Here is a 26,973-nt window from a genome sequence, read left to right on the forward strand (position 1 = left end):
CACAGCTGCTGCTATGGTCCTACTCCTTGGAGACCAGTACTTTACCAAAACTTCCAGTGACGCCAAAGGAGAAGTCAAAAACTTTCTCAGTGACATACCGCCACCTCTGGATGTAAATCCCACAGACTGGTGGAAAGGGAATGCAGGGAGATTCCCTAGGCCGGCAAAGTTGGCGCAGCAATATTTATGCATCCCCGGGACATCTGTTCCATCGGAGCGAGTGTTTTCAGCGGCTGGACTCACTGTCAACAGGCTGTGCACTCGACTCACCCCTGACCACGTAGATATGCTCTTATTCTTAAAAAAAAACGAGTAGATTAAAATCCCGTCAGGAGTCGGGATTTTATTGTTCAAGTTGCAATAAGCCTCAGCTGTTGGACAGCCCTTTTCATTTTGTTTGCATGTTTAGTTTGCATGTTTTGCCTCAGGTTTAGTGGCATAAATTCCACAGAATTATTAAGATTAATCTATTCAATCTTGTTTGGTTGATAACTTGGTTAACTTGTTGAGTAGGCCTAAAGACAGGCAGAGCAGGAGCAGCAACGGCAGCGACGGTACCTTGGCAGTATTTCATTATTTTATTATGTTATTTTTGTCACAACCTCTGTCTCCTGTGGTCACTCTGACTCCACACCTGGCCCTGCTTCAGTTTCCCTCTCATCAGTCCCTTAGTCTGCCTTGTTTGGGGTTTTCCAGCAGATGGCGTCCCAGTATTTCCCACATGCCGTTCAGTGCCTCACCAGCTGTCCCTTGTTAGTTAATTTGCTAGTCCAGTATTTAAGTTCTCAGCCACCCACCTTTCTCTGTTTGTTTGTCAGGCAAAGAATACAGAACATAGGTCTAGACTCTAGACCTATGTTCTGTATTCTTTGCCTGCTGAGACTACCAGTAAAGCTTTTGTTGATTCTCAAGCCTGTCTCCTGCCTTGCTGTTCTGCTTTTGGGTCCACCTGATCTGCACATCTCTGACAATTTTACCTGGTATTAAAATACATATTGGGCATCATAATTCTGTTTTGTTGTGCTGTCAAAATAACATGAATGTTTAAGTAAAGCTTTCATTGAGGAAAAAATGCATTTTGTATTTTCTATGTCAAAAGCTGTTTTGCATATATATTGATTAATCGATTAATTGGTCATTAATGTGGCTGACTATCGATTAAGGAAATTCCTTAAAATGTACATCCCTAATACTTACCTGATATAGCTGTGAAAACAAAATCAGTACACACTTACCGGAGCTACTTACCTGATATAGTTATGAAAACAAAATCAGTACACACTTACCTGATACACTTACCTGATATAGCTGTGAAAACAAAATCAGTTTACACTTATCTGACACACTTACCTGATATAACTGTGAAAACAAAATCAGTATCCACTTACCTGACATACTTACCTGATATAGCTGTGAAAACAAAATCAGTTTACACTTATCTGACACACTTACCTGATATACCGGTAACTGTGAAAAAAACAGGACACGCTTACCTGACATACTTACCTGATATAGCTGTGAAAAAAGTAATCAGTTTACACTTAAGCTAACCCTAACCGGTTAGGGTTTCACCTTTCTAGGTTTTTGTTCACCTTTCTGCTTTTTGTTAAAGGTTGGTCTTGCCATCTATAAAAAGCCCTTCTGTTAGACATTCTGTTGCTTATGGCCACACCAACCTGTGCGTGCCTGACCTCATCAGATCTCAGAAGCTAAGCAAGTTTGGGCCTTGTTAGCACTTGGATGGGAGACCGCCTGAGAATACCAGGTGCTGTAAGCTTTTTCACCTTTCTAGGCACCGGGGGGGGGGGGGGGGGGGGGTGGCGCTACTTTTTCATCAATGGAGACAGGGCTTCAGATTGCAGAGCTGACAAGCGACAGCGCTTGTTAGCTGCAAGTTGTGGCAAGATGTTGCCTCCACTTGTTGTTTGGAAGCCTGGCCTTGCCTATGACATCAACATTCTAGTTAAATTGTGATGTGTTGTAGCTGCAACAGGCTCTGGCTGGTGAAGCTGACACAGAGCTCTGGGTTAGGGTTAGGGTTAGGGAAAGTTGGGCTTTATGGACAAATTTTGAATGGGAACCTATTGCCATTGCACCCAAAGTAGTCTCAATGGCATTGAGACGAAAAAAAGTGTACACTTCCAATAGTGATGTATGGGCAAGTGGACGCCGCTTGTGCCGACCTCACTTTTTCACTAGGGACCGCTAGCGATGCGTCAGGGTGTCCACTAGCCCTACCCTTGTCCACTTGTAATACCCTTAATGTTAATTTCACTTTACATTGTTGTGTATGGGGAAATTATACTGTAAGTGGGTGTATGTGTTTTTTTCTTCCCAAATCACCATTTTTTTCATGGAAACTCGCCAAATTTGGCCCAAAGGACCTAAATAAGACACTTTTGGTGGGGACATGGTCCAAAGGGGTCAAGATGACTTTTTTTTTTTTTTACTCATCCTATCGAGCTGATATTTGGGGGGCAGCATGGCGGACCTAAGGACAATCGCTGGTGTAAATTTCCAGCCAATCAGAGGGGTCAAAATTTTCCTTTTGTCCAATCGTCACCACCTCTGCTGACCTTAGAGGAAACCATTGTGCGCATGAAATCCTCTTCCTGCTCACTTGACATTATCCCTACTAGGTTCTTGAAAGAAGTATTCAAGACTGTCGGCCCTAATATTCTTTCGATTGTCAACAGCTCACTATCCACTGGCTCTTTCCCCTCCAGCCTGAAACATGCAGTAGTTCAGCCCTTACTAAAGAAATCATCCTTGGACCCTCTTGTTTTAAAAAAATTTAGACCAATTTCTAAGTTACCCTTTCTATCAAAAATTATTGAAAAGATTGTTTCCTCACAATTGATTACTTTTATGAATAAAAATGTCATTTTTAAGGAATTTCAATCAGGCTTCCGGGCCCTTCACAGCATAGAAACAGCTCTTGTAAAGGTCACTAATGACCTATTGCTTGCTGCTGATTCAGGTGCCTGTTCAGTTTTAATCCTCCTTGATTTGAGCTCGGCTTTTGATACGGTTGACCATAACATCTTACTCAACCGTTTAGAAAAATGGGTTGGCATTAGGGACTCGGCTCTGGATTGGCTTGGAAGTTTATCTTCCAACATTAAACATACCGCCAGTAATTTGGGAGTGCTTTTGGATTCTGACCTTTCCTTTGATGGTCAAGTGACGAGAGTTGTGCAATCATGTTTCCTTCAGCTGAGAAACATCGCTAAAATTAGATCATTTTTATCATACTCAGACCTTGAAAAGGTCATCCACGCTTTTATTTCTTCTCGGCTTGACTACTGTAATGCCCTTTACTCCGGGATTACCCAGAAAGCCATCTCTCGCCTCCAGCTAATACAGAATGCAGCTGCGAGGCTTTTAACCAATTCCAAAAGACGAGACCATATTACTCCCATCCTTGCCTCGCTTCACTGGTTGCCTGTGAGTTTTACAATTGATTTTAAGATTTTGCTGATAACTTTTAAAGCATTACGGGGCCTGGCTCCAAGCTACATCTCTGACTTGTTAGCCCCCTATGTGCCCGAACGCAGCCTGCGATCCTCAGGTATGGCCCTCCTCAGTGTTCCAAAGTCCTGCTTCATTACAAAAGGTGACCGAGCTTTTGCTGTCAGGGCCCCTCGATTGTGAAATTCCCTGCCTGAGGATCTCAGGCTAGCAAAGTCAGTATCATCTTTTAAATCTCTCCTTAAATCCTACTTTATGTAAAGGCTTTTTTTTTAGTGTGGCTGTTATCCCTTCTCTTTACTATTACTATTACTATTTACTATTTTATATCTTGTTTTATTATTTTATTTTCCCTTTTATCCCTGTCTTATACTTTCACTTCCTTTAAGCTGACTTTTTGGAGTTTGGAGCCATTGAGAGGTTTTAAGGTTTTTTGTTTTGGTTTTTTTGCTTTTGTCCGCCTGGGTGGCATTGAATTGGTCGGGAGGTGCAGCTGGGGCGTTGATGGTGTTGCGGACTGCTGTCTCTGTTTCGGATGGCTGTTCCGGATGGCTGTTCTGTTCTTCGGACTTTCTGTTCATCGGGGAGTCCTCCGTGTGCGGCGGTGGTGGCTTTGCGGACCTTGGGCGTTCTGGCTTTCGGGTTCTTGGGATGTTCGGGTGGGGGTTTGCCCCGTGCCTCCTGTGGTGCTTGCCGTGGGTGTGGTTGGCTTGTGGGGTGCTTCTCGCGGGCCTTGCAGTCGGGCTGTTCCCCCGGGTGCTCAATGGAGGTCGGATTGGATGGTTGGGCTGGCCGTCAGGTGCTGCAGGGGACATGGGGTGGGGCTTCGCCTGGATGTCTTGGGGGCTTGGCGGCTGGAGTGCCTGGGGTCTGCAGGGCTGTCATTGTTGTGCGGAGTGGAGTGGAGTGGAGCAGTTGTTTGGAGTGGAGGCAGTGGTTTGTGGCATTGTCGGTGTCTTGGCTGTGCCTTTTTTGATCGGTTTGGTGCTGCCTTGGCGGGCGGAGGCATCGGTTTCTTTCAGGGGCATGGGGATTTCTCAGGGGCTCCAATCTTTTGAACTTTTGAATGGCAGTGTACTTGAAGCCTATCTCCTTTTTAGCGTTTATTTTGTAATTGTGTTTGTTATTCATTACTTTTTTCACTCACTTTCTCTTATTAGTTGTAATGTAAGGACAATTTGTTTTGTCTGGGCTTTCATGTGGCTCGGCACACACTTTTATCTGTTTGCATCTGTTTTTAGTTGTTCGTTTTCTAGTTGTATCCATTTATCTCCTGTATTACCTTTTATTCCTATTTTTTGTTATTTTTTATTTATTTTATTATTCAACTGTTTTATTTATTTGATTGTGGTACTTCTTCATCATTGTCTCTGGGTTTTTATTGTATGTAAAGCACTTTGTAAACATTGCTTTTAGAAAAGTGCTATACAAATAAAGTTATTATGTAAATAAATAGAATCCATTGGATTTGTTAACTATTTATTTAAATTAAGTCTTTTATTCTGAATTTCCCCAATGGGATTAATAAAGTGCTGTCTTATTTTATGAAAGGTCAAATTTCAGTAAAAAAGTTATTTCCAGCCATGCAGGGACCATTTTAAATATTTTCTAAAATGCTGCAGTGAAAATGGAGGATTATTAGTGGAAGATTATTATTGTTAAAGACTTTATTGTTTTAATTATGTTCTTTTATAGGCTATAGCCTATATAGCCTATATGGTCATGGTATCAGATTGTGGTTTTCAAGCAAGCAAACAAGGAAGTAAGCGATATTTAACTGATTTAAAAATAATAATAATAATATATTCAGTCACGCTAATTAGGCTGTTTTAAAACCACAATCAAATGACATGCGATTTATAATCAGCTCTTATGAGCGGAGCCGCGAAGCTCCGCTCAGTTTGCCCCAAACGCTTTGTCAATAAAGTTATTTTGACTCGAGGCTGGGCGGGTTACCGTAAAGACGCCACTGAACGCGCAACAGAATACAAAGTGCGGCTGGCTAGACCGTGGTGTTTCAAGAGACGGCTCACTTGACCGCAGTTCTATATCCTGTGCAACGAATTGCACAAACCCGCTATGTTCCCACATGTGTGATTTCTTTGCTGCAAAATATCGACATAGTTTGCACACATAGCAACATAGATGGTGGATTCAAAATTAAAAGTCTCTGATGGCAACTTTATTTCTGCGCGATCACCTCGACTGTTCTCGTGAGAATTCGATACCGGAAGTATTGGTCGTCTGACATATCATGTGACTTGCTCTTGTGACACTGCATGAGTATGACAAAATAATTATAATTTTAGAAGTACGTGCGAGCCTTACACTTTATCCAGCTAGAGCTCTGCAAGATGCAGAACGTCATAAACTCAGTGAAAGGCACGGCCCTTGGAGTGGCCGAGTTTCTCACTCCAGTTTTGAAGGTAAACTACATTAGCTTGCTGATACGTTGTTAGCATTTAATGCTATAACTTAAACACAAACATGTTGATGTCGATGGTATATTGTAGCTAACGGTATAGCATTAATCGTCGCACGTAATTTCTTGTCGGTGTTAACTATAGCCCTAGATATTGAGTGATGAAGATCTTATGGAATGTCGTGACTTAATGAATACATTTGCACGTCTCCGTTAAAGCTCGAATTTAACTCTGTTAAAGTACCATCTGTAAAAATCATTTACAGATGGTATGATGTCCCTCTGAGATACTATGTTGCTTTTCTTATTGATTACAGGAATCGAAATTCAAAGAGACTGGAGTAATTACACCAGAAGAGGTGAGAACAATACCTGGCAAAAGTCCATCTACAAAAGTTGGGCTATGTTATTTTCAGCCTGCTTTATCATTAGCATAGCCATTCTCCATCCAGTAGCCTATTCTCAGAATTATCGCTCATTATTATCCCTGTCTTTTGTTTAATATTAGTTTGTAGCTGCTGGTGATCACTTGGTTCACCACTGCCCCACATGGAAATGGTGAGTACCTGCTTTGAGCTGTATCACAGATATTCCTCAGGTGTGTATCACAGATATTCCTCATTGTGATAGGATTCACAGCTGTCTGCAGTACCATTAGTGTTTCAGAGAGTGGTCAAATGAAGAAAGAGTTCACAGCTCAAAAATACTTTAAATTAGACCAGGGTCAACAGTACTCGCAAACAATGGGAAGTGTGTGTTTTAACCTATATGAAGTACCAGATAGGTGGGATTTACTCCATCAGGGTAGGGCTCTAGGTAAAATGGCCAAAAATGTTATTACAATAAAATTTTTGATATCGATAATTATCACAAAATACATCAACTTACTTACTTGGGCAATTTGTGCTATTACTCATTATGTCTGATAGTGGTCAAGCGTTACATCGGCTTGGCAGATATATCGGGCCGATATTTGCATTTCGTATCATATCAGAAAGTTTTATTTTTATTTTTACGCTTACTCTGGTCAAGCGTTACATCGGCTTGGCAGATATATCGGGCCGATATTTGCATTTCGTCTCGTATCACAAAGTTTTCTTTTTCTTTTTACGCCACTCTAGTGTCCACATATGGCTTCAGAAGACCTCTCTCTACAACAGGGATAGGTAACCATGTGCCGTGGCGGGCCGAGAGTCTGCAGGTTTTCATTCCAAACAAAGACGACACCAGCTGTTTCTGTTCCTCTGGTTGAAAGTGTGCTAATCAGTGAAATCCCCTAGTTGGAATGAAAACCTGCAGAATATTAACTTCCTGTAAATATGAAACTTGTATCGGCATCCACAACGCATCCTGGCAGCCTGCTAAGAGAGAGATGTTAGGCTAACCTAGTTACGGTTACCTCAGAACATGCTCCAAAACATAGCAAATAACCTCACCGCTGCTAAATGAATGTAGGGGAACAGTGTTTCCCACAGGTTGACAGTTTACATGTGGCGGTGGGTTGGGTTAGGGTTAGGGTTAGGGTTTAGGATAGGGTTACGGTTAGGGTTAGGTGGTTGTGTAGGATTAATGACTTGTCCTTACCGACAATGAGAGTGCGGTGTCCAATGGAACCCAACTGGTGATCAGACCAGGGCAATATACAATTAAGTCTCTGCACTGCACTGATGTTAACTTTCTGAGTCTTGACTGTGAGTTATAAATCTGTTGTAAAATATGTTGAGTGTTTTTATAAATATCCGATTAAAAAGTATCAAGTTACTGTTTACAAATATCGTTACTAACACATGCAAGTTTGGAGCAAATTGTGGAATTTTAAGTTTCACTTTCGTTTTCACAACGGGAGGATCTGTCAGATTGAGTACAATGCTGCTGGTCTACTGGTCTGTGCATCGCCAAATGACAAACATGACGTGATGTGCACATTAGGCACAGCATTAGTGATCGATTTAGATCAATTTCTATACATTGACCAACTTTTTATTTTGTGGCAGCTGTGCCGATATTGTGGCAGTGCACCACAGATGAGCCTATTATATGGGAAAAGCTGGGGGAAACACTGAATTTGGTGTAGAAACTTACTTCAAATTTTATCTTGCAGCAGCCAGGCCTGTGATCAGTACTGTGGTTACTGCTGGTAGTAATGTTAGTTGGTACTATGATTATTGCTAGTAGTAATGTTATTTGGTTGTATGGTAATCTCACGTAGCCAGACCTCCAGAGGAGAAATTCAAGCTGTCATCATGCTTCAAAGCACTTTAAACCGCTTCAAATTTTCTGTTGTCTTCACTACTAGCAACTAGTCCCGAAGACAACAGAACATTCCCCACTCCTTATATTTGTGTCTTTATATGCAGTGTCAGTCCCTTTGGCCTTTAGAATGACTATCTGTTCCACCATTATTGACATGAGAGGACAGACTGCTAAAACTATAGATTTCCCTCTCCCATGTATGCATCACAGCCTGTCGGTCAGGTTTGATAAATCTAACTTTTACCATAGCCTATTGGTAAACATGCTATTACATTCCTGTTTTGGGGCAGAGGCTAAAAGCTAAGAGACTGTAAAGGCTTCATCGACTCAATATGTCATCAAGAGCATACTTCTGACAAAAACAAAGCAAGTCTCAGAAGTTTCCATCCATTTTTATTGTTAGCATAGCTAAATTAAAAAAGGGAAATTGTTTCTACCCGGACAGAAAGACAAACCAGAGGTGCCGTTTCTGTGGTGTGTGTTTTCAAACTCGGAGCCAATTGAATGGCTGCCTCTGGCTCCCCAAGGTTTCCTTATCCAGCATTTCCTGACAAAAAGTTCTCCAGACCTCTGTGAGTTTGAGACAGAGGTGTGGCTACGTTGAGTAGTACTTACATTCATCATCCTGTCAAGGATGATGCTGTGTCAAATGATGAAATGGCTTCATAGTATTACCTGACTCTATGTGGATCTTCAACATGCTCTACAATGCACACTTCTCTGTTTCTTGTCGGATTTGATAATAACACAATATTCCACTCAACCAAAATGTATTTGTAAATACTAATTGACCCTGGTTGAGTTTCAATTAAGAAAGTTTTGGTTAAGTGATTGATTAATTTGTTTTGATTAAACTGATTAATTAAAAAAAAAAAAAAAAAAAAAAAAAAAAAAAAAAACTTAAGAGACAATGTAAAGTAATATGGCCTATGTTTCACATCCCTTCTCCCTTTAGGGCATCTGGGGAAGAGGCCAAGGTGAAGCCATATTTGCCCCAGGATAAACAGTTTCTCCTAACACGCAATGGTATGAGGTGGATTTATGTGTATAGCTTTTCATTTTATTTTGTTGTTTTCTCCAAATAGTTTTACTCACTGAGGATTGCAGATGGAAGCTGACTGAAATTGCTGTTACAGACCACTTAGTTTAATCACAGTTTACCAATTTGTATTTGTTATTCCTATGGTCTAGGACAGTCCCATTACTATTCGTGAACATAAACACCTCAAGCTCGAAACTACTATAGATAACAAAAGACTTGAACCTGTGATGTCTTCAAGATGTAAAATCTGGGTATGCTCCATAGAAAATGAGTTTGAGATGAATGGGAGAGCACCCAGGGGATCTTCTGGAGATAAAGGTACCTTCCGTGGTTCAGAGCTTACAGCACTACCGTAGAATAAAGCTTCTAGGTATAAAACATTCTGTGGGGCCACAAAATGAGTTTCCCATTAATTGTCTATGGAGCTCTAGATTTTACATCTCGGTGACACTGGAGATTTGTGTCTTAGTTCTCTGGTTTCTGGCTTTGGGAGAGAGTTGTTGGTGTTCGTGAACATTTATGCGACTGTCCTAGACCAGAGTAGTAATAACATACATACAATATTCTTAGTTTATGGTACTCTCTGTTGAATTGTATTGATGCACATGGGCCATCAGGGTACTTGTGGGGTGTAGTTATCTTGTAAGCAATGCTACCAGTTTCTTTATGCCTGTTAACATTACATCTTAACTGTTACCCTTTCATTTTATGCTCTGTTGATATACAGTATATAGGCTAACAAAAGTACAATGTAGCTGCTGAGATTTGGGTCATCAATGGATGAAATCTATGAGTATGCAAGTTTTTTTCCTTCCTGTTTTTTCTGCTTAGCCCAGCCTCTTTGTTGGTGTATCTGTGTTGACTTTCTGTTTTTGGTCCCTGCTTGCAGTTCCCTGTTACAAGCGCTGTAAACAGATGGAGTATTCAGATGAGCTGGAAGCCATCATAGAGGAGGATGATGGAGACGGGGGCTGGGTGGACACCTACCACAACTCAGGTTGGACACAGTGTTTCAGTATACAACAGTCTGCATAGATTTTGCATTGCTGTCCAGTGTGAATGGAACCCCCAACCCTTGCAGTGTTTATAGTGCCCCACTACCCATTGAGCTACACAGGACCACATATCTGCACGTATATGGAGTAATGAAACTCTAATTAACAGATACTTGTGCTTTCACCAGATCCTACTAATTGCCACAAAGTACCACAAACTACCATACAGAGCCACATAGAACCACAGATTACCACAAAGAACCACAAACTATCATACGGAGCCACAAAGAACCACAAACTACCATACAGAGCCACAAAGAACCACAAACTACCATACAGAACCACAAAGAACCACAAACTACCATACGGAGCCACCAAGAACCACAAACTATCATACAGAGCCACAAAGTAGGCTACCGCAAAGAAACAAAAACTACCATACAGAGCCACAAAGAACCACAGAGTATCGCAAAGAACCACAAAGTACCATCCAGAGCCACAAACTGCCACACTACATATTAGTATCCTATATGTTACATTTAAGTTCCTCACGGTACAACTCGATATATAGTATAGTAGTGTGTATATACACTCACCGGCCACTTCATTAGGTACATCTGTTCAACTGCTTGTTAACATAAATATCTAATCAGCCAATCACGTGGCAGCAACTCAATGCATTTAGGCATGTAGACATGGTCAAGACGATCTGCTGAAGTTCAAACCAAGCATCAGAATGGGGAAGAAAGGTGATTTAAGTGACTTTGAACGTGGCATGGTTGTTGGTGCCAGGCGGGCTGGTTTGAGTAATTCAGAAACTGCTGATCTACAGGGATTTTCACGCACAACCATCTCTAGGGTTTACAGAGAATGGTCCGAAAAAGAGAAAATATCCAGTTCTCTGGGCGAAAATGCCTTGTTGATGGCAGAGGTCAGAGGAGAATGGCCAGACTGGTTCGAGCTGATAGAAAGGCAACAGTAACTCAGATAACCTCTTTACAACTGTGGTGAGCAGAAAAGCGTCTCAGAATGCAACACGTCGAACCTTGAGGCAGATGTCACTTTGGTAGTCTGTTGACACTGAGCTGAAAGTTGATACCTACCCAGTATTAGTAAGGTGTACCTAATGAAGTGGCTGGTGAGTGTATATAACATATAATATATACCGTATATATAGTAATGTAAAGTGTATATATAAAAAGCCACTAGAAGTCGCCAGATAACATCATACGCTACTTTGCATATCAATATAACCTACAGTCCCCGCTCTCAGCGGAGGGAGGGCTACCTGTGTGTGGGAAGCGCTGTGATCATCAGATCTCTCTGGATTAGACAAGCGAGCAAACCGGCGTCAGCCGTACCAATTAATAGCCAAATGCTTTGGGATTCAACACATTAACATTGTTCCCCATGGTCAGAAAAAATCGCCAGATTTGTCACTAGTATAAAAGCCTTATTTTATATTTTAATTAATTTATCACGGTATCCACGGTATTGCAAAATCCATATCATGGCAGAACGTCATACCAGTGTTGACTATAACACTGGTTTACCGCCCACCCCTACCACAAACTAGGTAGGCTGCTTTATGGCATGTTTTGTGGTACTTGGTGGCATGCTTTGTGGGTTCTTTGTGGCATTCTTTGTGGTACTTTGTGACCTGCTTTGTGGGTTCTGTGTGGCATGCTTTGTGGTACTTTGTGGTAGTTTATGGAGATTAGTAGGACTCCACTCACTGTTATCGAAGAGCATTTGTAGAAGCGTTGTAGTTGGATATTGAATTATGCATTTCAGTGGGCATTAATCACCACCAAAATGTGTTAATTTATATTAGTAATCTCAAGACTATCAAACAACATTAGATATTTATCAGCAAATCCTGAGGTCATTCACAATTTGTGAGTTGTTTCTATATAGTTGAAATGTAGTGAGTTGAAATCTAAATCATCTTTTAGATTTCAAGGTCCCAAAACATCTACCTTGTATACCATTACATGGTCCCCATACACCTGCATTGTGGTCATAGAAGTATCCCACAGCTAGAGGTTATGGTCCAAATGTCACTGTAAACCCAGAAAGATAGATTCACCCTGTAGGTTGTCAGTTGACCATCACTGATGTACAATATCACAGCTGGTAGGTAACACATTATTGGGACTTTTTGGTAATTTCATGACTTACCAACTGACGATTAACTAGGTATGTCCTATGGTGGTAATTTTATTAGCTCCACTCCCCATTTCAGGTTTACCAACTCACCATGTTGTAGTTACAATCTCTGATAGTAAATACCCGACGTTATCAGTCGGTCATCAAATTACCATCTGGCGACATAGGCTAGGTGCTTAGGTTAACTAAAAATTATGAACAAATGCAATGAAACTGCAAAATATGGTATAATGGCAATCATTTTTTCATATGTTCTTGATTTACTAATTTACCTACTGTAGAAGAAGATGCAGATCACAATAGTTTTAATTTCCTAGTTAAAAATGTATGACTGGGCACCTGACTCGGTATTGTTTTTATTGTGGTTTTTAGCATTGTAGTAGACCTCCCAGGGTGGATTAGTGAATTACCTGTACTGTCACACCAGCGAGAATAAAAAATTAGCCTCCTGGTCTCAGTTTTCAAAATATAACCCTTACTGGTAAGCAGGGTGCGATTTACCGGGGGGGATGGGGTTTTCACGCACGGATTATAGAAGTTGCGTTCTTTCCAGCTCATAAATTTGCAGAGCTGTGGATAAAAGAAGGTCAACACTCCTATGCCTATGATCCATCTACAGGGAAAAGTGTAAAAACAGAAGGAGGTCCGTCATCAAGTCTAATTGTTTTGTTAAAAGAACGGTATGTGAGAACGGTATGTGAGAAATCTTTCTTCCTTTGTCAGCATCGCTGCTGTCCACAAACGCATGCTGACTAGCAAACCATAGCTGACATCACCTGGGCCAGACGCATAAGACTGTGTAGATTCAAGCCAAAGCAGCCACTGTATCCTTACGCACAGCCATTATGCACCGGCACTGCTATATATTGTGAGCCATAATGGCCTAAAAAAAGCAGAACAAGCTCTGATCTAGGACATAGGAGATAGCAGTCGGTCAGTAAGGGTTTTGAATCTTTGTTTCTGGGTTAGATTTGGATTTAGGCTGTTGTCAGGCTTTGTTGTGGCTGAGCACTTCCTGATTTCACTCTCTGAGTTTCGATAGGTGGGTCAGCTGACGTGGGTCACGCCCTCTATCTGTTGCTTTGTTGTGGAAATCTGAAAGGGGCGGGATTTTCACTAAACTCTTAAAAAGAGAGATTGAACTGAGCTCCAAATCAGAACAACCTCTGATCTAGGACATAGGAGATAGCAGTCGGTCTGTAAGGGTTTTGAATCTTTGTTTCTGGGTTAGATTTGGACTTAGGCTGTTGTCAGGCTTTGTTGTGGCTGAGCACTTCCTGGTTTCACTCTCTGAGTTTCGATAGGTGGGTCAGCTGATGCGGGTCATGCCCTCTATCTGTTGCTTTGTTGTGGAAATCTGAAAGGGGCGGGTTCAGCCGTGGTAACGAGCTGTGACTGGGCACAGCTGTGGCATTTCCTGGTATTTAAACACGTAAGCTGCACTATAGTGTCAACGGAAGCGTCAGTCCTTCTTGTGTGAAGACCTAATTGGGTAAAGATCTTCGAGTCTACCTGTGCGAGTCCACTGAGCAAGGACACTGATACTCTCTTATTTACTAACCTATCAAAGACTGAGCTCTTTGTCATCCCAGCCAGTCCCTCTGTACAACAACAGATCAGTATCTAACCCAAACCCTAACCCAACCAGCCCAAAACAGCACATGTCACTCCGCTGTTCATATCCCTCCACTGGCTCCCAGTTGCTGCCCACATCAAGTTCAAGTCCTTGATGCTCGCCTACAAAGCAGCAACCAAAACGGCTCCCACCTACCTGAACTCCCTCATTCAGGTCTACGCTCCCTCCCGCTCACTATGCTCTGCCAAGCAGCCGCGCCTGGTGCTGCCACCACAACAAGGTCCTAAGTCTCCATCCAGACTCTTCTCTTCTGTGGTTCCTCGGTGGTGGAATGAGTTACCAAAATCCATTCGATCCACAGAGTCCCTCTCAATCTTTAAGAAAAGGCTAAAGACCCAGCTCTTTAGCGAACACCTTCTCACCTGATGGACTGTGTAATCTATAAAAAAAAAATCTATCTGCCTCTATGCATTGCCTCTATGCACTGCCTCGTAGCACCTATGTCCTGTTGGACCAGAACTTAGCTTTATGGCACTTACTCTCATTGTTCTCTCCTGACTAGATCCTTGCTTGTGTTGTATTAAAATCTCATATGTACGTCGCTTTGGATAAAAGCGTCTGCCAAATGGGAAATTGTATTGTAAATTGTAATTGATCACACCAGTAGGTGTAATTTATTATCTGATGTGCGTTATTCCTATTCCCACATTACTGTATGATATGGTCACAATATGGAAACCTATTTACGCCACTAGAATAGAAATCAGGCTTGCAGAAAAAGGATGTTAACCCACACATCTATAAATATTTAACTCTGTTGAGACCTAATATGCTACTATGGCGCGCTGAAAAGATTAAGGCGCAAAATAAAATGTCGCACAAATTATCTCTTTGATATTATCCTTCTCTTTGCCACATAGCTATATCACACTCACCACAGCTGACTCAGAAAGTGTACGCATGCTTGCATGGAGGTACACACATTCCCACAGCATTCTCCTACTCAGAATCCCCCTCTCTCTCTCTCTCTCTCTCTCTCTCTCTCTGTCTCTGTCTCTGTCTCTGTCTCTGTCTCTGTCTCTGTGTGTGTCTCATGACATATATGGATAGAATTCTTTGGGGAACAATAATACATGTATGATAGGGGTTTGCACTTTTTCATTTTCACACCTCCATGTGTAAAATATCACCCAGCAAAAATGCATTCCAAAAATATCCCCCCCTCTGTTTTTTTTATAAATTGCACCTTTCTGATAAGCATATGTAGTTATTTGAGCAATACAAAGTACCAGATTGGAAAAAAAAAAGTATTACACAGATATACATATATTATACATAGAATCTGTAGTAAACAAACATATAACATATTTTCCAAAATAATATAACTGCCAGATAATGTATTAAGTTATTACATTATTGGGGAAAAAGCTATTACAATATTGGTATGGGGATTTTATTACATTATCTGGCAACAGTTTTTATTACATTTTCAACTTAGAGGGACATTTTGTTATGTTTTGACAAATTATTTAATTATCCGGCAGTTATTACATTATATGTTGCTACAGCGTTTTATTTTGTAGGCAGTCTGATCCTGGCTATCTGTGGCTGCTTGACTCAGCTGCTGACTGTGTTCCTGGAGGCGGTATGAGGCGGTTGTTCATGAATTGATGTAGAAATAAGTAAATGACTCATTTGGTTTCAGACTAGTTGACACTGTCTACAGTTAAGTTGATCTAAGTTATTTATAATTTAAAACAATTTATTTATGTTGTTTTGATATCAGGTAGAACTATAACGGTGTTGGCTAATCATACTTTACCCAGTAGATGTTAGTTTATTAAAATGAACAATATCATAATTTATGGCATTTGATTACATTTGAATGATTAAATACAATATTTCAATAAATCTTTAGACAAGCTCCTCCCCGGTTTCATTGCTACAATGTGTAGACTACCAACTGACGGATGAATTGCACTTTCTTTTCCAGTTGTGAAGACGGAAGTTGTTAAGTCTCTACAGTGAATCTTTGGTCATGTGGTTGCATTATCACATTGTGGCAAAGTTATTTAGTTAGCTGGGATGTTTGCTGACGTTTTTAATTTCTTTTTTTCTAACCCTGTTTAAAATATATGTCAGTTATGCTATACAGAGTCTAAAGATATTCCGGATATCCTGTCTCCACAACTTTTGATTCTAATGCTTTTTGGCAGGTGTGTTAGGAGTTACAGATGCTGTACAAGAAATCTCGTTGGACAATAAGGTATGCCTCATAACTTTCTTGGTTCCATCTTCGTCTAATTAAATGGAATGTAATTAATGGGTTTTCATTTCAGGCCTCAAGTTAATAGACTTTTCATATCCATTGTATTTTCTGGAAGAGTTTTCATAACTCAAAATAGAGGTGAAATAGCGAAATAGACACCTGCATAGAGCTTTTGTGTATTATTAAGCTGTACCACAATAAAAATAACATTGTAAAAGTAAGCCATTGTTACGAAAATAATTTTTTAAAAATTGCCTTATTCTACATTTGTAGCCTAGCGCACCGCCATCTTTGTTTTCATCAGCGCTTACGTCACGAGAATGGTTGTTTACTAGGAAGCGTGAGTACAGTACTGGACAAAAGTGGAACTTAACATTCTACAATTTGCTCCAAACTTGCCTGTGTTAGTAACGAGATTTGTAGACAGTAACACGTCTTCTGCTGCCCTATAAACTTTACGGTAGGTAACGTTATTACCTTGTGTTATTTAAGTAACGTTAGTGGAATTAGGTAATTTAAGCGTGTCGTACTTCAGTGCATAGAATTGAACACACCGTGGGTCTGTGCAGGATCTGTGCTTGTTCTCTGAATATTCAGCGGCGAAATAAGACAATATGGTTGTAGTGTGAATGCTTGAGCCACAGTGTATCTTTATAGTTAATTTTATAGTTGTCGCTGTAGGTGTGAATGGGCCTTATTCGCAAAATATGTTTCCAACGCTGTTTTTCTAATAATCTCTTTATTGACACGCCAAGAAATCTACCTCAAGTGAATGTAAAAACCTTTTGCGGTATTTGGGGATTTTTTTTTTTCTAAATTTGGTGTTTCCATTCAGCTTATTCCCATTCTAAACTTCAATTTTCGCATAAATGGCTTGATTGAAACCGCACTAGTGATTCAACAGTGGTTGTCATACTGCAGTTACACATGGGGCCTTTCAAATTTTTTCCTCTTCTAGGACAACATGAATTTGAATGCCAATTCTGCAGCATGTGGCACTGGCAATGGCGATGATGATGATGACGAAGATGCAGAGGCAGCAGATATGGAAGGTACTGTGTCCTCAGATCCTGACAAAAAGTTCTGAAAGGATAAGCTTGGCGATTTTGGACCTGTATGTAATTTGTCTCTTACATACCTGTAGTACTTTGACCCGCAGACAATATTGCCTCCTGAGTCAGCCGTCAGTTGAAACAGCAAGCTGCTGTTGCTAGGCACTTGCTGTTAACAATCAGTCCAAATGGGGTATGTCAAAATATCTCCAAAAAAGCCAGTCTGTGAAAACGATATGGTGACCAACCAACGTATTTATATTCACAGCCCAGAAAGCAGCAGCACTGCACCATTTCCACTCATTGGATAGTCTTCTTCCAAACTCTGGCTCCATGTGCAATTGTTTATAATCTGACTTGACAGTCCGCAAAACTAGATCACGCCACCAGTAACGCACGTTCACCCCACAGCAGTCTGTGCTGTGGTAGAACAAATAGTTAAGTGATTTCCTTATTAGTGAAAGTGTGGGTAATGGCAGAATTGTGTCATGAAATCAGAGCCAATTTTAATTTATGTACTTTGCAACTTTTTCGTTTAATCTCACCCCGTGGAGCCTATGAATGGCTTTTTTGGAGATATTTTGACTTGGACTAATTGTTAGCAATAAGATGCTAGCACCAAGAGCTCGCCATTTCAACTGACAGCTGACTTGGGAGCCAATATTGTCTGTGGGTCCAAGTACTACAAGTATATAAGAGACAAATTATATATAGCTCCTAAATTGCCAAACATATCTTTTAATACACCCTCACCAGTAACAAAAGCCATTGTTTGGTTTCCTCTTAATCAGTTTCATAACAGAATGCCTGTAGTGTGATGATGTCGTCTGTCCTTTCAGAATACGAGGAAAGTGGCCTATTGGAAACAGATGAGGTAAAATGCTCAGAGGGCTGTAACATAACACTCATATTGCATGATCTGATGTCAGTCATCATCAGTCGACACTCTTTCTTGGTGTTTTTATCCTCTCTTCAGGCAACCTTGGACACCAGTAAAATGGTAGAATCTAAAGCCAAAGCAGAGCCCGGGAGTGAAGATGCCATTCTTCAGACTAGAACATATGACCTGTACATTACATATGATAAATACTACCAGACCCCTCGACTCTGGCTGTTTGGATACGATGAGGTATTGTACCTGGGTACAGGACCTATGAAGACTGTCTTAAGCCTCGCTTATTTATCGTGAAATACTATACGCAAGGAATTCTCAGTGGTTGTTTAGATGTTGTGGAGTATTAGATGTAGTGGCATTTGCCACGTAGGGCAGTAGTTTCTGCAAGTTGAGACAATCCCAGGAGAGTATTTTAAAGTCAATTTAGTGTACTTCTTTGTGCTTGACAACTGACCCGAGCTAGGTAGTAGTAGCTCAGTCAGGGTGGAAAAGTAACACCCACCACCATTTTGGACAGTGGCTGGTAAATTTGTGAGGCCACTGTGGTGGGTGAGCAAACTTTGTCCACTCTGAGGGAAAAATCAGTCACAATTGAGTTACACCCTTTAAAAGCGTGTTCCCACCATGGATGTATTACACTCTGTTCCCACAGCAACTGTCCTCCCTGACTACGTCCTGTATGTTTTTTTTCTTCACATGACCACCTGGCCTTCACAACACAATTCGGAAGTTGATAGTTTTGACATGAAATCTTGAAAGTTGTGTATCGCGTTATCGCCACTACTCTTTATCGCCACCGATTACAGCCATTTTGTTGAGCTTTTATGAAATGTAAAGTAATGTAGGCTACGTAACGTAATTATGGGCGTTACAATACTACCGTTACTGACGTTGGCTTACGTTACACTGAAAGTCCAACTCTTAACACGGCTACTCTGTTGATTGTAAGTGACAGTTTTATCCCCTACCAGCTTTACGTTTCAGTAAGCAACTTGCCGCCAATTTACAATGGACTTTTACCTTGTCTTGATCATGCAGGATGGATGGTGATCTGGCAGATGTCTTGGCAAGTTAGATGAGTTTGAGCCACTTGCAGCTGCATTTCGTCGGCAGCTTTGTAAATTGGATAGGTCTTCTTCAATAAACCAAGGGCATTTTGTAGGAATCCAAAATGCTCCCACACTGCTGATTTAAGGCACTTTTTGGTGGATAAAAAGCTGGGATGTTGTGTCCTCTGTTTGATAATGTAGCATCCACACAAACTTAAACAGTGATTCGCTCTCTGAGAAGTTTTGACAGTCGCAGTCTTGTGCGAATGTGAGGCTGCATTCAAGAGCACAGAATCGCAGTCGGAGATACAGCAGCTTCTAAAATGCTTGAGGTTAGAAAACCGTTTTAAAATGTGGCTAAAAGTGACATTGGCACACTTTGAGTCTGATGAAAGGTTTTGATTCATGCATCCTCTACAATTTGGAAATTGCAGAACTTCATATTGCGATTTCGTTTTTTTGTTTTTTTTTGATGAATTGTTCAGCTCTAATTATATGCTTGAAACATTGTCATTGTCAACATACTTGAATAAATAATGAAGTATAGCCTATTAAGTGTGGCTTATGTTAAATTTTTATCATATTTAGCCGTTAATGTAGATTTTTTTAAAAGTGGCTGGTAAAAAGGGTGAGTGGCTGGTAGAATCTACCAGACACAGTGGCTACTGCATAAAAAAGTTAGTTTTCCACCCTGAGCTCAGTAAGCAAAAGACAATTGCAGGCTGGCATTTACCCAACACCTTGCGGCATTCATTCGTTCTCTTGTGTCTTCCAGGACAGGCAGCCATTGAGCGTAGAACAGATGTATGAGGACATCAGCCAGGACCATGTGAAGAAAACGGTCACCATCGAGAACCACCCCCACCTTCCTCCTCCGGCCATGTGCTCTGTGCACCCCTGCAGGTGAGAAAAAACAAAAACTCATTTACCTCCTTCATAAATGCACCTCCTTCCTAAATGCTCACACACAGGTGGGGCTAAGCAGGAAAAACACCGGATCTACTAAAGGATCTACCCGGATCTACTAAAGGTTTGCGCCAGTGTAAATCGCATTGCGGGTGCTAAAACCTTGTTTTCTGATCTACTAAGACATTTGCCCCTGAAATCATCGGTTGATCTGGGTGCGCCATTTTTTGCGGTTTGGTCTAATTGCATATGCATTTGTGGGTGTTCCAAGGCTGAGGCGCAAAATAAAGGGAGGGATTTATGGAAATTGGCAATGGACGTGATTTATCAAGAGGCGGTGGCTGAATTTAAGGAAAAGTATGTGCCTAGGAAAAGCATGTGTTATCATTTTGTGAGACTGTCTCTGGAACAGGCTCCAAGATCAAAGTGACACAGTCATCTACACAGCATGACATGCGCTCATTAGATCGCATCCCGATTATAATTCCAATTAGGTTTAAACGAGTATGCTGACTTAAAAATGTACAATTTAAGCCTCATTGGCAGAGTAGCAGAAAGTGCACTCAATATTCAGACTATACCTAAATATACATAAATGAAAAATCGCAGGCTCTTCTCTGGATTTGCTGACACTTATTATGAGCCAATGTCTCCGCGACATTGCCTTGATGAAAACAATGCAAAAACGTGTGCGTAACTGTCACAACAGTGGAGAGGTGTGTGCGCGGCTTCTCCAGCTATAGGGCTATGTAACCGTACCTTCACCTGACTTTTTATGCGCTGGTAAAACATCTCTTCTTTGCAGCTCTTTGGGGTTTTTTCTGGCACCAACACTTCCACCTCCACTGGGGAGAAATTTGCACTTCTTTTGCCCATCATTACGTTGCTACAAATGGGCTATTTATGCGCATTGTTTGGGCATATTATATTGGTGCAGTCGCAATTTTAATTCATTATTTGCACCTCCGCTCATTTGCGTGCCCTATTTTAGTAAATACCTTGCGCAATTTCACCCGCAATTGCTTTTGTGCTGCGCCTGGAATTGCGACATGTTAGTAGATCCAGGCCATACTCACCTCATAAAGTTCCCATCCAAAGCAGATTTTGAGATCATCTTTGAACTGAATCTAAAGATTTATTTTATATTTTTTCTTGACTGCCCATGTCATTGTCCTCTGTCAGAAGACTGTAAGTTGTTAAGGATTAATAGCTTTGTCATGCTAACAGGCATAATACGATACTGGTAGCATCGTTATCAATTTAGCTGTTCTCTACAAGTACCCGGATGGCTCATCTGTATCTATTTGTGTGTATTTAGAATATTTTTATATTACATTCTAACTTAAAGGGTGTCCATCACTGGTTAACATACAGCAAATTATTAATGAATATATTCTTTTTAGTCAGGGTAATGTCTTAAAGAATTAGTATAGGGTGTCCGATTCACCCACTGCTCTGGGGTAAGTGTTGATGATGTTATTATTACATTTCTCCCCCAAGTCACTGACCCTTTAATAAGAAACTTTGGCTGATGCATCCTTTCCTTTATTTCCAGACATGCTGAAGTCATGAAAAAGATTATTGAGACTGTGGCGGAGGGAGGAGGAGAACTGGGAGTGCATATGTATCCTTTTATATTAATTTATATAAACAGGTTGAATTAAATGTGTCTCACTGATTAACGCTGCTTCTTGACGTGTGCATGAATTACTTTGAGTTGTGATTAAATAGGGTGCACACGTAGTAAGGGTCTTTGGACCGTTTTTAAAACTCAAGAAAATCCCTACTGGTTGCTTGTGCATTGTACTCATCGTTGGTCTTGGTCACATAATAAGCAGGCACAATATCTCTTTTCATTGTTGCGCAGATGGAACGCAACTATACCTTCCTGTTAATCCTAGTGATGCTGTTAGACTGATTACTCTTAAGGACTGCCTTACTGAAATTAAGTGCTGGATGTCTCAAAACTTTCTCCAACTCAATGAGGATGAGACTGAGGTTATTTTATTTGTCCCCCACAATTGGACACTGGGGATTCACGAGAATCTTGGCATCAGGGAAACTAGTATCAAGTCCTCTGCCAGAAACTTGGGAATCATCTTTGATTCCAATCTGAATTCCAAAAATCAAGTACAAGGGATTATTTGGTCATGTTTTTATCAGCTAAGAAATATTTCCAAAATCAAATTATTTCTGGCTGCCCCTGACTTGGAGAAAGTTATTCATGCTTTTATTTAATCTGGTCTGGATTACTGTAACTCCGTATATTCTGCATTTAGTAAAAAAGCATGCTACACTTTTAACTGGAACAAAGAGAAGAGACCACATTACCCCCATTTTAGCGCCCCTCCATTGGTTTCTGATTGCTTTAGAATACATTTTAAGATTTTATTGATGACCTTTAAGGCAGTAAATGGTTTGGTCCCAGACTATGTCTCTGAACTCTTAACTCCTTATGTACAGGGGCATACCCTCAGGTCTTCAGAACAAGCTCTTCTTTCAGTTCCTAAGTCCAGGTTAGCAACAAAAGAGGACCAGGCATTTGCTGCTAGGGCACCTAAGTTGAGTTACCGCTCAAACTTTGTACAGTTACCTCCATATCTTCTGTTAAAGGATAAGGCTGGTGTTTTTAAATACATTTCTTATCGTCAACAAATCCTATGAAAATAACAAAATCAATAATGCGTTTGCTCTACTCCCATTACTTTCCGACTTCCCACGTTCCCTTTTTAGCCTTCAACCCGGAAGTCATTGGCTCCAATTGTAAGCTAAAAACCTTTAAATACAGCTCACAAACATAGTTTCTACTTAAAAAATCGCTAACTGTTACCATGAAAAGTCAGGCTATTGTAGTTATTACCAAATCAAATTCAAATGGGAACAAATTCTTCATTACGACGGGGACTATTTTCGGGGCTACGGAACTACTTTCCTGAGATGGAAAACGTGTTTACAATTGGCTTATTAAGTTGTTTGAGGAAAACGTCGGCTGGCCCGGTGCATCGCAATGATGAAATATGCTGCCAGAGCAACAGCATGGCTCTTTAATTTGTTTTTAATAGTTTTTTTAATACAATGCAGTTCTATGGCTACTGAGACATGGCTTTATTGGGCACCGGCTACATGGACGAGACTTGTTAGCAAAACAAATTCATTGCTGATTTTGTTATTTTCATAGGATTTGTTGACGGTAAGAAATGCATTAAAAAACACCAGCCTTATCCTTTAAACGTCATCTAAAAACAAATTTTTAAACAAGCCTTTGAATTCATATTTATTCTATTTTATTTTTTATTTATTTTATCAGCTATTTTACATGGTTTCCTTGTTGCCACTGTCCAAGCACTTTGTAACCATGTTAAGAAAAGTGCTATATAATAAAAGTATTATTATTATTGTTATTGTTATCATCATCATCATCATCATCATCATCATCATCATCATCATCATCATCATTTGATCATCAGTGTGCAAGGTCTTCATTAAATCTACAAATATGCTTAGTCCAACAACATTGTGCTTGTCATGTTGTGCTATTGTATTTCAACTTTTAACTTCAGCAGAAGTTAAACAAGATTTGTAAGTGATTGCCTGCCAAGCATAAGCACTTTCCTTAACTGAAGTTTCCAGGTATCTTTTGATTTTCTTGAAGTTTGTCCAGGCTGTCATTCCCACAATAGAATACGACTACACAAGGCACTTCACCATGTAGCTTCATCCATGCAAATGTGCTTCTGCAGATATCTTTAAAGAGGAAAGGAACAGGAATTTTGCCCATGTCTCACAGCAACTAGAGTCAGCGAGTTGAGGTTGTATCTGTTAAAGGAATAGTTCACCCAAAAATGAAAATTCAGTCATTATCTACTCGCCCCCATGCCAGTAGAAAATCGGGTAAAGTTTGTTAGTCCATACAACACTACTGGAGATCCCTGGAAGAAGTACATTACAACATTCTCCAAAACAACTGAAGTTGCCAGAGACCTGTCTTCAGACTTCAAAAAATAATGGAAAATAACCATAAAATGGCTCCATGCAGCTCTTCCAGGATGATCCAAGTCTCTTGAAGCCAACAGATCCCTAAGTGACTTGAAAAGGCCGACATTTACACCATTATTTAGCTGAAATCGCCACTCTAGCTGTAAGGTAAGACTAGCTTGAATTAGCAGAAACAAGGCTATCGGTTTGGCCGTTTAGCCCTCAAAATAAAAGCGCAAGATTTGAAAATAGGTAGAAATACTGTTTTAAACCAATTACTTTGTATTTAATCGTCAAATTCAATAAGTGAGCACCCATATTAATGTGTGATGTCATAATAATAATAATGAAGTTAGTTAGCTAGTCTTACCTATCGAGGCCGGGGTGACGTATTTTCAAATTTAGCGATTTCAGCTAAAGGTGTAAATGTCGGTCTTTTCAAGTCACTTTGGGATCTGTTGGCTTCAAGAGACTTGGATTATCCTGCAAGAGCTGCATGGAGTCATTTTATGGTTATTTTCCGTTATTTTTTTAACTCTGAAGACAGGTCACCGGCAACTTCAGTTGTTTTGGAGAATGCTGCAATGTACTTCTTCCGGGGATCTCCAGTAGTGTTACCCGACTTTCTACTGGCATGGGGGTGAGTAGATAATGACAATGAATAAGAATAATGAATTTTCATTTTTGGGTGAACTATTCCTTTAATGGGTTTCTGGAATGTTTGTGTTACTCTGAGACACTTTGCATGGGGATAGGACCATTGGGAATGTTGGAGGAATGTAACAAGGCTATCAGTTAATGTCTCCCAATAATACAGGCTTTATGTGGTGACCAATCTCAGTGTTTTTGTCCAGAAGGTTTTGATGCTATCAGTGGCACTCACCCCATTCCACACTGCTTCACTTCAAATCTAAAAGAGACCATCTTCAGAAAGAACTCAGGCCCAGTTAGTGTCAAGTCTGCGTCAGGTTAATAAGAAGTAGATGGATTCATGGAAGATAACAGGCCTGTTCCAGATTGTTCCCATTGCATTTATTCAGAACACCAGCAGTCATCAGTAGTTGTCTGCCATGTCTTCAATATCAGTGGCACATTAGTGTTCTGCCTGTTCTGCTTGGCTGCAGTTTATTCACCCTAGAATCTTCCCAGTGGCCCAAATTGCCTTTGGTCAGCATAGTCTTGCTTATTAAATTCTTGCTCAACTCCAAATAATAATGAAGGAAAAAAATTGCAAAACTCTGAATTTGGACTTTGTTACCATTACTGTCAGGCAATTTAGTTTTACCTGCTCACATCATCGGTCAACATCTCCATTGTCAATAGTCTCTGAACTACTGTACCAAATAGCATCATTATAAGCTTCTTTGATATTAACAGTTTTGTCCTCATGCCTCACTGCTGGGTTTCTGTGGTAATTCACTTTGCAGGAACTCATTATTCTGAATCAGATCTATATGCCAGTTTGTCTTAATACTTTGTTCTCTGAATGTGTTTACAGTCAGGCGAAATCATTGGTCCCTGTGGTTGGGTAACATGTTTTCTTTGTGTTTTCCTTTTTTTCTTGGACTTTTGCAATGTATTTTCTTTCCCCTGCCGGTTTGTGTTGTAACCTTTGAAATTGGCAAGAAATGTCTTTTTAGCAACACTGCTTCCTCAGTCTTGTCTCTTTTTAAGGTGTGTTCCAATGGGCTGTATCATTCTTCCTTTGCATAAGGAATCTCTCAGAAAGGTTGCCTGAAATCACTGTTGTGCAGCATTTTCACAACACAAATGCAGCATTCTTTTACTGTCTCAAGCCACTTACACTGTTCCATACATCCTTACAATGAATTTCTGGATATTTGGGGTGTTAAGAAGAATGTGGATAATGAGTAGTTAAATATATTCGGCTCATTATAGCAGCATGTTGCTGACAGTACTTCTACAACTAAAGTACCTGGTTCAATAAACTGCTACTTTCCTTCTCTGTCTCTTTGTTGGACAACCTATTCACGCTGTACTGCCTGTTGATCCAGTGTCTCCTGATGTAACTGTTCAGTGGTAGCACTGAACATTTTAAAGTAATGTACATTTATCAATAAAGATTTTCCCAAATATTGCAAACAGACTACCTGTAATTTATGTTCAAATTCAGGCTGTAATTGGTAATAAGAGCTTGGGCTGATTTGTATTTTGTTTTGGTTTTTTTCTTCACAAAAAGGTCAATGCAGAGCCTTAACAGAAACATAGTTTTATACAACAGTTAGTTCCGGTCGAGCAATTTGATTGGACAAGAGGCATTCCATGAGTGCTGATATACAGGTCGTGCCTACGACCGAATCACAGCCGTGCTGATATACAGTACAACAGCACTCCCTCTCATGTGATATTGCTTAAATGAATTTTTGTGATAAGGTAAAGCCAAATATGTCTTAAAAATCCTCTCTGGCTAACATCTACCAAAAATGTTGCATGTCCTAATGGACCTAAAGGGTTAGGACCATAGACTGTAAAAAAAAAATATGGACACAGTGAGTGTGACGTCACCCATAGGTTTCTGAAGGGCCGTTTTGAAGCCAAAAGTTATTAATGTAAACTGTTAATTCTGTGATGTATACCCAGAAACACTTCTTCATCTGTTTTGGCACTGTGCCCACTCAAAAAAGTTCTGGACTTATGCAGGTTTATTATTGATAATATTGACTCTGATTTCACTCTATGCTTAGAAAATGTATTGTTTAGCATCAATAAATATAATATTCATAAAGTCAGAGAATGTTATCTTATAAGCCTAATTATTATTTTGGCAAAATACCATATCCACAAATCAAAATTTTATCCAAATTCTAAACCCTCATTTGTTGCTTTCAATGGCTCTGGTTTGGACCACAGTGGTTAGGACGCACCAGAGCCATATAGA

General features: G+C 40.3%; 1 protein-coding gene and 1 pseudogene across 1 annotated transcript; both read left to right on the forward strand.

Moving 5' to 3' along the window:
• The first annotated feature begins 1,658 nt into the window (after window positions 1-1,658).
• Window positions 1,659-1,777, forward strand: LOC139922657 (5S ribosomal RNA; annotated as a pseudogene).
• Window positions 1,778-5,715: 3,938 nt separating this feature from the next.
• On the forward strand, window positions 5,716-26,177 carry atg3 (autophagy related 3). The gene is made up of 12 exons (XM_071913188.2): window positions 5,716-5,897; window positions 6,211-6,252; window positions 6,402-6,451; window positions 9,102-9,172; window positions 10,078-10,185; window positions 16,145-16,194; window positions 17,156-17,249; window positions 18,089-18,123; window positions 18,226-18,378; window positions 19,969-20,096; window positions 21,655-21,723; window positions 23,730-26,177. The coding sequence occupies exons 1-12, from the start codon at window positions 5,826-5,828 to the stop codon at window positions 23,809-23,811; spliced, it is 954 nt and encodes a 317-aa protein (XP_071769289.1). The 5' UTR covers window positions 5,716-5,825; the 3' UTR covers window positions 23,812-26,177.
• Window positions 26,178-26,973: the final 796 nt, after the last annotated feature.

This window comes from Centroberyx gerrardi, chromosome 21 (genome assembly GCF_048128805.1).
Source record: "Centroberyx gerrardi isolate f3 chromosome 21, fCenGer3.hap1.cur.20231027, whole genome shotgun sequence".
Lineage (NCBI taxonomy): Eukaryota > Metazoa > Chordata > Actinopteri > Beryciformes > Berycidae > Centroberyx > Centroberyx gerrardi.